General features: G+C 42.2%; 1 protein-coding gene across 3 annotated transcripts in view; it reads right to left on the bottom strand.

Annotated features, from left to right (window-relative positions):
• sdk1b (sidekick cell adhesion molecule 1b) overlaps window positions 1-14,045 on the bottom strand; it is a 231,969-nt gene that overhangs the window by 17,118 nt on the left and 200,806 nt on the right. For all 3 annotated transcript variants that reach the window (XM_086119285.1, XM_086119284.1, XM_086119287.1), the window contains 5 exons: window positions 12,672-12,770; window positions 8,373-8,567; window positions 3,617-3,818; window positions 1,820-1,923; window positions 638-708 (listed from right to left, as the gene is read on the bottom strand). In XM_086119285.1, the coding sequence (XP_085975411.1) occupies window positions 638-708; window positions 1,820-1,923; window positions 3,617-3,818; window positions 8,373-8,567; window positions 12,672-12,770 (671 nt within the window). The remainder of the gene's footprint in view (window positions 1-637; window positions 709-1,819; window positions 1,924-3,616; window positions 3,819-8,372; window positions 8,568-12,671; window positions 12,771-14,045) is intronic.

The following is a 14,045-nucleotide window of genomic DNA, read 5'->3' as shown; positions in this document are numbered from 1 at the left end:
TTTGTTTTCACAGCCTTCTGCTTTTGCCATTAAGCCACAAGGAGAAAACACTACACACTGTGTTACAACACCTCGGACTGCCCGTCTGCCCTTTCTACCGGCTCGTCCATCCCTTTCAATTGTCACTTTGGTCTGACGGTGCTGAATAATGTATTAAACGCAAACACACATTCAGCAGTGCTTTTCTCACCCTGGTGAATTATTAACATGTATTTGGACTGCACTTCGAATGTGTGAATGTCTGAAGAATGTCAGGGGAGCAGAAAATAGTCAGCTACGGTAATGGGCAGTTAGCATAAAAGGCTGCAACATGTGATCAGATAATGTCTCGGTGGAGCATCAGGGCCATATATTCTTTGCAGTCCCTGTTCCAAATACACACGTGGACAAAGAGCCCTCTGTTAATCAAAGAAAGTGGTGACAGAAATAACTTGAATCCGTCTAAATATTTTTTTAAAATATTGAAAATACATTAAATTGTGGTGACTCATGGCCATGTCAGTCAGAAGACTTTGTATATCGCATTCCACATGCTTGCCCTATGCAAGATCTCTTCTTGTAAAAAAAAAAAAAAAAAACGACTACAAATATTGAGTTTTTATTAGCGTAGTAAAGAAAATATTGCCACCGCATTTACCTTCCACCGGATGAGGACGGAGGTCGTCGTCGATGGTTTGACAGAGAGGATCTCAGGAGGCTCATCAGGAACTGAAAAACAGAATAAGGGCGCTGTTAATAAATATCGACAAGCTTCATAGATTAGGATCATAGTTCTGCACTGTTATGTTGGTATTTTTAAAGTCAAATTTTTCATATAGTCAAAGGGGGAGTTTTTGTTATCATTAGCATATTCGATGTCAGTGACTTCTAAGACATTGACTTGAACGAAATGCAATTTTGATCGTAATACTACATTCCATTTCATTTTTTTGTATTCATATGTTGATTTCATTAGAAATATTCAAAAATAAGAAAAAATGGTTCCTTACATCCTAGTTGAATTTGGCAATAAAAAAATACATTTTAAGAAGGGAATAGCATCAAATACAAAAGAATGTGAATATTGTCTTGTCACTGTATGCTACAGTTGCTGTGAAACTGGGCTGCAACTCTGGGTTTGTATTTCAAAAGTGAAAATTAAAAAATAGAATAACGTAAAAGTGTACATGAGGGATATTCATATGTAAACTCACGACCATCAGGCCTTTTTATTTGTTGAATGGCTAAACATGGAAAATCCCTTTACATTTAGATCATTCGATACTCTGCATGAGTACAATTTTATACTTTTTGTAAAAATGTACAAAATTTCCTGACAATGGCGTTGTTATTTGATTTTATTTTAATATGACGGCAATTGAAAGATGATAACTTTAACCCTTTGAGGGACAGAGGTCACTACAGCGGACAGCCTATTATGTTATCAGGTTACGGGTTATCATTGGTGCATGAAAGGGTTCATACGGCAAGACTCAATTCAATACGTGACGCTCGCTGTTGTGTTTTGGGGAGCCCCCGTCACTAAGTTGAAAGCGCCACACTTTGTATGGCAACACTTTGTATGGCAACACTTTCGATTTCAACTTTGGCTCAGTCGCAGTCAAGGTAATTACAGTCACCTGCTGTAACAGCCGCTATTATCTTCATGAATGCACAAAAACAGGAGGATTTATTTTTTTTCCTCATTGAAACAGCTGGCGATTGACGGGGGGCACTGTTTGTGGAAATACTGTCTCTCTTAAATCCCTTTCATGGTTTAGGGATGGGGGCGAAATAAATCCGGGAAATTCTTGTCGCCTGCCATTGTCCGGCTTCTCACCGTCTTGTAAGGTCGTGACCGCATCCGTCTCTTTACTGAGGACGCTGCTTCCAATGTCGTTGGTGGCCACCATTCGCAGCCTGTATGAGGTGAAGGGCTTCAATCTGCACAAACACACACACAGCGCACCCACAGGTCCTATTTCTTTTGAAGTTCTCAATTCCCATCCACAATCTGCTCCCCCCGTAAAAATACCGTGAAAGGAAAAATAAAAAAAATTACAAAAGGTACAGATTTCAGCAATGGGTTAGGAAGGTTTCACCAGGGAGGAGCAAAGGACACGTTTACCAAGTTCAGTTCACCGAGTAAAGCTTAGGAACGAATTTAGTTCATAATTGAATGTGCCACTGTAATCTTTTGCTTGGGGTGGCTTCCGGATCGAAAATTGCAGTCAGGTCTGCTGCGTCTGCGTCAACTCAATCCCCCTTGCCCTTTGTGTGTGTGTGTGTGGTTATGCAGGTGTATAATTGCAGGATTGGAGCCAGCCAGCAGGTCCATCTCATCCCCCAAATTAGCAGCGAGCTGTTCTCGGACACCAGCACGCTGACAGATTGTCAACATTTTTTGTTCAACCTGCCTCCTGCTTCATTCCTGGTCATTTGCACTTCTGCCTCAGATCCTGTTCCAGTGCCGCCTGGTCCCTGCGTCCAAATTTCGCTGACCTGCTTGCTGCGAGGAGACTTTCCCTTACAGGCAGAGCCATTTTCAGCACAAAACAAACAAAAAAAGAATTCCGTCTCATGTCCTTCTGCTTGATATTTCGGATCTGGTGAAATGACCACCATTGGCCGCTCTCCGGCTAAGTTCCTGCCACTGTCATACCACTCTTGTCCAACGCACTCAAAATACACGCAGGAACAAATTTACATCGAAAGCAACGTTTAGAATTACGGAGGATGAAGAGATTGTTGTCATTATGCTTCTGAGATAAGATTAGGATGAATGAGCCGTCGATTGCCGTTTGCAAAACAGCGTCGTCAATCTGATTGGCTGTTTGCAATCAGTGCCTGATATAGAAGTCCCGTATTTTCCACACTAAAAGGCGCACTGGATTATGAGGCGCAACTTCAATGAATGACCTATTTTGTCATTTTTTACATACATTGGGCGCACCGCATTATAAAATAATCTACAATGCATCCACTACGCTCAAGGAAACACCAACAGAAATAACGATCGGATGTCAGTAAAACTTATTTCATAAAGCAGCGACACAGTTCACTGAACCAACAGCAAGTTATAACATTGACTCGTTAACGTTGAACTCTCTTGCCGCTGCTCTATTTCCGTGTTCAACTGCGTAACCGATCGCCTTAAGTTTGAACTCTGCGTTGTCAGCATGTCTCGAGCAAGGAGACATTTTGGGGTCGAAATATTACCGTAATGACCATACACAAGGCGCATCGGATTTTAAGGTGCGCTGTGAGCTTTTAAGATGGAAGGCTTTTAGGTGCGCCTTTTAGTGCAGAAAATACGGTCGACTAAGAGACAGTAAACAAAAGCGAAACGACAACAAAAAAAGACATTATCCAATAAATCAAGCTTAGAAAAAGGTTACTTTTTACATGATCCCGCTTATATTTTGAGTGTGCTGGATGAGGCTCTGCATATGTGTGGCTTTTATTTCATAAAACCCTGACTGTGGATGATATGATAAACAATGACTTCTCAGCCATTTCAGCTGTGCAGTCAAGGTACACGTCACAGTTTTGGAGTTGTGAGGTTACATTAACATGCATAAGTGTGTGAGGGTTAAAAAAAAAAGTGCAAGTCGCATCTTCGTGGACTTGTGCGTACCTCTCAACGGTCCAGGCAGTCAGGTTGTGCGGGATGTCCGCCGTATTGGTGATCCAGTCGCCATCCGGCAGCTCTTTGATTTGCACGGTCAAGTACCTCACGGGGGAGGAGCCTGAGCTACCAGTCACCCAGTGAAGGCGGAGCCGACGCGCTTCCACGCTATCCTGAGGAACTGACAACTTCCTGGGCGGCTGGGGACGCTCTGCATACACGAAGGAGGAATTAGATAGGGAAGCATAAGAGAGAAATTCCGATGATCCATTTTTTTCTTATGTGTCCCGATGTTCCTTTTAGCAGATACGTATGACAGCGTTTGCATCCAATTTTACGCGATCGCTTTTTCACTTACGTACGTGAGTGAAAATGAATCGGGGAAACAGTCAAGTCTCATTTTATTCCTTCTAATCGTCCAATGATGTTTGCATTGTGTGGAAATTTTGTTTGCTTGGCTTCCCAATGTTAAATGCATCATGATACTCATCATTCGAGAGTATGCAAGAGGCGGGTATGGATAACGACGTGAAATTTGGTACCGAGTTCCACTTTCCTGGGACGACTCATTGTAGTTTCTTATGAAAGTATGACAGGGGGGGGGGCATTGATACACACACCTTATTCCTTATTTCCATGTAAGGATGAAGTACGCTGAGTGATAACCTTAACGGTAGCCCGTTTCAAATGAGTCATTCACGGAAGACGACGGCGCATTCATCCGCTTATAAATTGCAGACGGATTGGTTTGCAGCGTTCTAAATTCTGCGATGATTCATACTCCCGTCAAGTGCAAGGCGTGCGGATACATTTTCATCACTTGCCCACCCGGGTGACGGTCGCGCGTCAGAACTGATGAAATAAAACAAGACATAACAGCTGGCGCCTCACCGGTGAAGAACTGCATTAGCATGAGTCAGTGTCTCTGCTATTCAATTAGAAAGGTGGCATTTGAACGTTAGCATCGGAAGTAGCTCGTACTTTAGATGACGGGATGTGTGTTGAAGATGCATAAAAAACACACACGCACACACACACAGCTTAAGCGAGCGTGGCTGTCTAATTTCAGGTCTCTGGGGATATTGACTAGGTGTGGAAATAAAAGTGTTATTGATTCACTCCCAAGTATAATTAATGTGCACGTGCATGCATCGAGGCAAGCATGGCCGCACACGCCGGCTTGGTCGTCGCCATTCATCCTTATCGCAAGTAATTAAGACAAATTGGATTGCTCTCCTTCTTGCCTTTTATCTTTTCTCATCAGTCCCTTTCAAAAGATTCGACAACAGTAGAAGCTCTAACGTTGAATTGTCCCCCACAGGGTAGAATTCAGAAATTCGGATAAAAAGCTTTAAAAGAAATTTGACTGACTTTTTTTTTTTTTTTGCTAGCTATGTTACGCGAGACAATCAAACATTATGTAGCATCCAAATGTTTGTACGCATCCATCCATCCATTTTCTGATTCGTTTAGCCTCACAAGTGTCACGGGGCGTGCAACAAGCCTATCCCAGCTGTCCTCTGGCGGTAAGCGGGGGGACACCCGGAACTGGTTGCCAGCCAATCACAGGGATACACATACACACATAGACAAACAACCATCCGCACTCACACCTAGGGACAATTGGGAGTGTTCCATACATCTGCCACGCATGTTTTTGGAATGTGGGAGGAAATCGGAGTACCCGCAGAAAAACCATGCAGGCACGGGGAGAGCATGCAAACTTCATACAGGAAGGCCAGAGCCGGAATCGAACCCTGCACCTTTGCAGTATGAGGCCCATGTGCTAACAGTTTGGGCGCATTTTACCCCAAAATACCTGATACAATGCAAAATCCCTTTCATGGGACACAAAAGCATTGGAAGTGGTTGATGCGGTGAGCAATAAAGCAGAATGTCAGAAGGGATTCGAACATCATTAGCCTACCGCACAGGTATTTGCTTACTATTAAAACGTTTGTTGCCAATTGTTTTTTAACCTCTCTGCTACGAACATTAACTTCTGTTGCACAAAGCGAGGCATATTTTATGGTACAACTCTTGACACACATACACACACGTACAATCAAAGAGCCTATTCCGTTTTTAGGGGATTAATTTGGCCTGTTTGCCATCATCTGAAAGAATTCTCAATGAGGCTGTTCAAAATGGGCCGGAATGTTAGTGAAGTGGAACAGCCGAGCTATGAATGGCGGACCTGAGAAAAGCAGATAGTGATGCTCTGTATGCGCGTGTGCGTGTGTGTGTGCGCATATTTCTGTATGACATTTGAGCCAATTAAAGTGTACGAGAGAGGCTCGTAAGGCTGGATATGTGACATTATTACTTAACGGTTGCATATTAAGATAATCAACATGATAAGCCTTTAATGTTGTTCTTCAAAGTTACCGCTTTACTAATATGTCTACTCAAATGACATTGAATCTATGAGGAAAAGTAGTGATTAAAAATGTTTCGCCTATGTAGACATTTACAGTACTATTTTAAACAAGATTTTACCATAAGCTAATTGCTTATGCAGCTAGCTGATATGACGATTAGCATTTAGCAATGCTGGGAGGCAGTCATGCTAATCAGTAGTTCACCGTGCTGTCCCCAGGTTTTGTTCTTTTTCTTTTCTTTTTTTTGGGGACTTCTTTAGGAGCTGGACGTGAAAGACACACAAACTTTCTTTGTACATCGCATTAATAACAGACACTTATTACTTCAGTAGAAGGGAACTCTTACAGAAAATAGTAAAATGTGTTAAATATCGACGCATGCTTTGAGTGGGTAGAAAGTAGCTCCGTCTGGTCGACAATTGTGAAAAATACAAATTGAAAGCCACTGGTCCAATTTGAAATCTTGATAGCAGTGTGGATTTTAATTAAAATGTGTGGGATCAACAACGGCATTGTCAATGGGACACCATTTGTCTTGGTTTTTGTGTAGCTTTGGCACGTTGGGCTAGTTAAAGGTACAGCGATGAGAATTCCAAAAGCAAATTAAAATGAATGCCATTTAAGACAGTCACAACAGCTGAAAATAATAGCAAAAATGTCCCTATGATGCGTTCAGGGACAATTACCTCAGTCCTGGGTGGAAATAGGTGGTTGAATGTTACAGAGCTGGAAAACAAGACGTCGTTGCCGGTGTGGCCAATTTAAGCTAATAGCGTAGTTGGGTCTCTGATGCATGTAACCTGATGCATGTCGCGGCTGATGTTCAAGCCGGTTGGTATTTTTGAAATGATATGAATTAGAGCAGCTTCAAACGAGGGCGTCGCCTCCGGCAGATTGGGCGCTTTACATGTTGATGACGTGTGTGCTGCCTCATTTTCGTGCCTCTGTGAATATTGTTTCATTTTCCCATGTAACATTTTAATTGCACACTTATTCCATTGCCGACAAGCGACTTTCTTTGCCATGAATTTAACATGAGATGAGATGATGTGCCGTAAACACACGTCAACGAGTAATAGGATTTTGCAGGCGAATGCGTGCTTTCATTCTGACATTTCTATTTTTACATACCGGTACTTTTTTTCATATACATAAAGGATTTTTAGAAAGAAATAACATTCGGAAGCTGAGATGGTGACATGATTTCCATTAGGCTCCCTTTTTTTAAGCTTTTCTCTTCCTCAGGGAGATACGGTTTTATTATATGCCACAAAAAAGACCTTGTCAAGGTCTAGCAAGCGTTTAAATATGCTGACACTGCATTCAACAGAATAAACCAAGTAGATTCAACAAGTGAGAACTTTCACGGGCAACACAATTGATGAGCAGTTAAGCAGGTCTACCTCACAATTCATGAATTCCATATTTGAATCTCGATGTAATCTGGGCCTGTTCAATTGAACGCACCGCTAATAAACGGGTCGTGACTTATTTAATTAAACACAAGCTTAACTCTGTCTTCTGCTATCTAATGGAAGAACATGTCATTGTTCTGCCTATCACTGTACGTCACCGGCATAGATTGATTGTGTGGTTCTACTTTTTAAAACAAAACAAAAACAATCTAACAATTTCGGTGAAATTGGATCATTTCCGGCGTCAGCCCCTGATAATGTCTAAAGTGTGCCAAGGAACCCTGGCTGGAAATCATTGCTGTAATACAAATCTGTTGCATTAACCTGGGACTGGGAGGTTGCATAAGACGGATGGATGAACTATTCATTGAGATATTTCAACCTGTCTCTCAGTTCATCAGTAGGGCACAAATAGGAATCGCTCTTTGCTGAGGATAAAAAATATACATATGCCTGGAGTACTGTTATTTTGTTTGTCTATATGTGTTGCCGCACCATTTTTTCACGTCCAGTGCTTGTATTGCGTTTTTTTTAAATGCTTCATTTTTTAAAAAAGTTTTGATTAGATTTAGTATTAGTATCCATTTTTTGTGTGACATATACAGTATATGGAATATTTGTTGAGTGCAAGACAAGAACAAGGTCACCGTGTTGCGTTCAAGTAAACGAATATTCCCAAACAACTTCTCAATCTTTCTTCTTCTGTACAGCCGAACACAAGTAAAGGTTGACAAAGATGAAAAGAAAGGACGTTTTCGGTGTCGTTATAGTTAGTTTTTATAAATGCTAAATGTTGTTTCAGTTCGCTTCCATCTTTTTAAAAGCCCTCTCATTTTCATTTGATTTCAACATGAGTTGTAGTTATTTCTTTCGTTTTCGTGACCTACAAAAACGTTGACATCCTACCATCGTTATTTGAGGTTTATTCTTTTTTTTCGCGTAGCATGTTTCAATGTTGTCAACTTTTACCTCTTCGCTCTGTGGTGACCACCAAGGCGACCTGTTCCTGGCCCCAGCCCACGGCAGTGCGAGCCACCAACCGGAACACGTAGGTCTGCTCCGGGGTGAGCCCGGTGACGGTGAACTGGCGTCCGTTGGAACCCACCTCCACCGTGGTCCACTGCTGACTGTCCCTGCGCTCCAGTCGGTAGGCGATCTGGTAGCCTAGAGGGAAACAAAAAGAACGGAGATGAACACTCCAACGTGTTTGTGTCTCTCGTCACATGTTCTGCGCGTTCTTGGGAAAATCGACAAGCGGTGAAACTGGACAACATTATAGCTGTGTTGAGAAACAAGGCCAGGCTACTCACACTCTGACATGCTCATACACACGTACAACCTCTCATCCTTACCCTTGGCTGGGAATCACTGGGTACATGCTCTCCCTATCTTATGTGCAGCAGGCCATGTAATAACGCTAACACCTCTCAACATGTATATATTGCGTGCACGCGCACGCGCACACGCACGCACACACAGCGCAGACGAACACAAGTCCATTTTTCCGCAGGCCACCCACAAAAGCATGTCAGAGGAGCAATACACTGTCACGCTAAGTAGTCAAATGAATCAAAAACGGCTGCAACTTGTCCTGGGAGGAGTAACGGGGTCCTCGGTTTACAGTGAGTCTGGCATCTACTGTTTCCAATGCTGGGGAGAGAAGCCTAAAGTGTGTCTTCGAGTTCAAATTTCTTTTACGTCTCAAAATCCGGTCCTCGAGGGTCGCTATCCTGCATGTTTTAGATGTCTCTTTCCTCCAACACACCTGATTTGACCTAAAATGATTTTGTTATTTTGACTTCACGATGGCGCCGCGAGAGTGACTGCCTTTACAGCAGCTCCTATATTTTGTTGTTGTTCTTCCTTTCATAACTTTGCTGTTGTGAATTGGGAATTTCTCCGTTGTGAGACTAATAAATGTTTTCTTATCTTATCTTAATGGAACATGAGTCGTCAAATTCCGAACCGTCTGACCTCAGGAGTCTAAATGTAAATACATATTTGACAATATTTTAATCCTTATATGCACCCTGTAACCTGATAACATGATACGCTGCCCACTGTAGTGACCGCTGTCCCTGAAAGGGTTAAACCATTCTTTTTTGGAGGGGGGGGGGGGTTTGAGAAAAATAACAGTTCACTCAACAAGAAATAGAACACACATCTTGTTTTTGGATTGAGTTGGAACGTGTCAAACAATGGCGCTGATTTTTAAAAAAAAGATGCAATATGAGCTAATACTTTTTCCTGTGAGCATTTCTCCAAGTACATAACCTTTTGCTAAAAATCGGACTAAATTCTCGTGAGAACACGCTCAGCGCCGGATACGACTGCTTTACAGTAAAACTGTTTTGATGATAATCTGCTGACGGGCACCTAATCCGTTTGCGTTTTGTGATCATTTTATCAGATAGTCCGATTGTTTGCTCAATGTAAGCGGCGAGCGAGGCAGATTAGCGGATAACGGCGAGATGGCAAAATCCGGCGGCATCAAAACAATCGCTTTCGGAGCTCGCAGTTTGGCACGGGATATCTCCGGGACGTCCCCGCTGATGAGATTCACGTGGATAAATCACCATTACAAAAGGGGACTCTTGTCTTTTTTGTAAAAAGCCCCTCTTGGGTTTTTATTTTTATTTTTTTCTGCCAACGGGAAAGATGCAGCGCATAAATATTTAACGCAGCCCGCTGGCTTTTGGCAAAAATGTGTCTATGGCGACGCTAGCGGCTCAGCGTGCTTGGCTGCGCGTGTATAGTTCATAAAATACTCATAAGCGCTGCAAGTTAACAAGCTTGTGGGGGTATTTTTAACATCTTTCGACGTCGTGCTTCAAAGAACATACAGATGTCTTGGAGCGGACACATTGAAAATAGCTTGTATCGTATGAGCTGTATTTACAGTCTCTTCTCCCTCCCCAAAAAATTGACCCACAGTGTCAAACAAAGCAGGAGTCGCACGAGTTCAAAAATAACGATTTAATTGCAGAAGTACAGCTTTACAATTTAAAGATTAAAGTATATTGTTCAATTAAGAAATCTTGAAAACGTTACTTTTCTTCTTGTTTTTTTTCTTTTTAATGTAAAGTAGGTTGTGCCTGAACTAATAATTTAACTAAATTCGCCACATTTAGTTTTGTTTAAATTGAAAATTAATTTTGTCTTTTTTTTTTGTTTAGATTTTTTCTTCTGGGCTTCAGTTTATGAGTGATAGACTTGCAAAAATAGGCCCCTGACACATATAGTAGTGTACGACGTACGAGGGCTAAAAATGATTTTCGGTTTTTATGTGCTCAAATAATAACGTAACAATTCAATTCAGTTTCATTCTAATATAGCTAGCTAAGTAGCATTAGTAGTTTTTGTTCTTTTTGTTCCAATAATTACACTCTGTTGTGTGTGTATGTGTGTGTGCAATTCTCGTAGTCTTCTGAGAACAGATTTTTTTTAAGACATAACCCCCCCACTCCAAAAAAAACAACAACCTGGTGCTGGGAGAGAAAGAAAAAGTCACAAAAGTGCAACGACTCCAGATACGCCAGCAAAAAAAAAACAAATTAACACTCCATCTGCAAAATGGATTCTCAGTAGCCACCTTTGTACAACCTTTTTTTTTTATTTATGAGAATCTTTCAGGTAATCAGTGCACAGTTGTTCCTTTTTTCCCTTTACTGTATCAAAATCAAAGCCTTCCAATCAAGGTTCATTGCCAACAAAGATTTTTTTGCATACCATTACACCCTTTGTACATAATATCGTCTTTCCTCAAGTAGCGGTGAAGACCAAGCACCCGTCAAGTGTTTGAGGCATGCTGTCAACACCGCCTCTCCAAATTATTATGCAAATGATGTTTTCCCCCGATTTTTATAAATAGTCTATGCAAATGGCACTCAGCATCATTTTCAAGTCATCAACTGTTAAGAGAATAACTGGAATGTTTTTTTTTTAAAACAAACCTCCCAATCATAAAAGTATTTCTCCACCCCCTTCCCCCCAAAAATAAATAAAAACATTCTTTTTGTCCAAGCGGGCTGTTCAAATGAAGCGCATGAGGTGTTTCAAGACATTTTCTCGGTTGTAAAGAACATCAAACTGTCATTTGTTGGATTTGCAGCATGAGGAGGGTTACATTTGCTGAAAGGAAAAGCCATTTCAATTAAAAACATCTTAACAGGTAACAAGTTAATGTTCATCAATTCAACTTGGGAGGTTTTTTTTTTGCAGATTCTCCGCTTCTCTATTCCTCCCTATCTTCCTTGCTCTTAAATCAAAGGTCCAATGTTAAAACAGAACTTGACCGGTGAAGAAGTCTCGGATTGAAACTGCTTTTGATTTCCGCAAACGCGACCTCTGAATGCTGGAAAAAAAATTGCATCATAATTTGGAACGCAGTGTAGCAGATGGCGAATAATTCCCATTGAGCTTTTCCCACCTGATGAAACTCAGAAAATGGCATCATTGCTCTGATGCGTCTTATGTTCCTGAAATCCTGAACTTAAAACCCCCCAAAAAACCGTAGACTTGATAATCTACTGAGCGAACTGGAGATCAGTTCCCAAATTCTGTGCTCGCGTGATCGAGGACACACCTCAGACTACAGGAAAATCTTTCAGGTTCATTTTGTAAAATAATCTGATGACCTTTGAACTTCACATACTCTCCCGCACCGTGCTCTCTCTCGCTTGCTGTCACCCTTCAAACCACCTCCAAGTTCTCTTACACCCTAGGTGCTGTCAGGTTTAGTTGCTGGCACTCCCGTTTTACTACCGTCAGCTAAATTTCTCATTCTTACTGTGACTGCCATGGCAAATATTTCCACATCTCACCGTACATCCAGCGCGATGCATGTTTTCTCATCGTCTCTTGACGACTTGCTTTTTGTCCAAGATGGACTAACATGGGGCAAAACTGTAAATGTAGCTCTACAGCGTGACTGACCACTCCCTCGTGACATCAATGTGGAAACTAAACGATGCAATTCTGGTGAGTGATGTCACTGAGCCCACTTTTTTTTTTTTACATTTTATTTCAGCTCCCATCTTAACCCTTTCATGAACCCTGTAATCTGATAACATGATAAGATGTCCACTGTAGTAACCGTTGTCCCTCAAAGGGTTAAGGAATAATTCATTGCAATTTTAGGAAAAAAGCGTGTTGTCGTTCTTCTGTAGTTTTCCTATTCGGCTGGTCGATGTTACACATCCAGCGAGTCGTTTTCCAAATAATGATTAGGCTGCTCCTTCCCTGTGCGTGGGTGTGTGTGTTTCATACCTAATATGATGCCGTTGGGGTTTGCGGGAGGCTCCCACACTACCCTGGCTGATGACAGGCGGACCTCTGGGAACACCACCCTGACAGGGGGTCCTGGGACTAAAGGGGGGAGAAAAACAGAAATGGGAGTTGGCAGCCGAGCGGACCTCGAATAATATAAAAAGAGTCGCAGAGCATCGCAACATCAAGCACTTACATTAAATGCGTGACACTATATGAGAAGCCGCGAGGATGCTTCTGCCCTTAACACACACACGCACACACATACACACACACACGCACACACACATGCACGCGCAGGCACACAAACTGCATAGAGTGTCTTATAAATTTTTTAGACGTGCCTTGAACGATGCAAAAAATAGAAAATGTAATTTTCTATTAACCTCCCCGCATCTGCCTTCGAACCTGATAGAAGTACATGTTCCACACCATCAAATACATGTCATTGCGACTCACGCGCCCATGTGCCCCTTCGCGCACACACACACACGCACACACACACACACGCACACACACACACACACACACACACGCACACACACACACACACACACACACACACACACGCACGAGTGCACAATGCAGGTTCATTATACTTTGACAAATTGACTTGTTCAGGTTCCACCCTGAAATGAGAAAAACTTTTCAAATGTGACAGTGCTCAGCGATGTGTGCGTGCGTGTGTTTTATTAAGGGCAGTGGGGGTTGCCGCGGTGGTTACAACCCCAGCTGGCTGCGTCTTCCAACATGAACGCCCCAAAACGTGCCAGCCCCACGACGCTTAACAAATGAACTGCATATGAAGCACCCTCATGACACTACGTGCGCAAAATAGAGCGACTACTCTTCTCGCTCGACTTTCGACGAGACGTTGGAGGGTGCCTGAGGTGCATCCAATCATGCCTTAATAGGACAGGAACAGGGCATTCCCCAAACTGTTCTCACAAAGTCAGAAGCACAGCGTACCGTACGTCCAACAATGGCTTTTATAGTCGTCGTTTCAAATGTACTTGTGGCTAAAATGCGAAGTGTGGAGAGCCTCTGTCATCTAGATGCATGAATGCAGTCTTATCAATGGGGTGTCATTGCCAATAGCATCATTTTTGCCTTTTTACTTCTCGCTCTTGGTAATATTATAATTAAGCTTGACATGATCAGGATTTTTGGGGCTGATCACCGATCGGCTAGTTTCTATCTGTCGGCTAAGGGGTTGCTGTAAGCCCTGTCAGAAATCGGTATAGTTCAAGTTAAGCCCCTCCAGCATTTTATTTGCTATTCTAAAATATATTTCTAAATTGTTTTCTCAGTCCCCCCTATGTATCGGTTGAGCCCCATTTCAGGCCCGGGAGGGAAAAAAAATCCTGGAGAAGT

Source organism: Hippocampus guttulatus, chromosome 9 (assembly GCF_054856545.1).
Source record: "Hippocampus guttulatus isolate MCC_2025c chromosome 9, RoL_Hgut_1.0, whole genome shotgun sequence".
NCBI classification, from domain to species: Eukaryota; Metazoa; Chordata; class Actinopteri; order Syngnathiformes; family Syngnathidae; genus Hippocampus; species Hippocampus guttulatus.
Note: the sequence above shows the minus strand (reverse complement) of the source record. Positions and strands in the feature narration are given on the sequence as shown.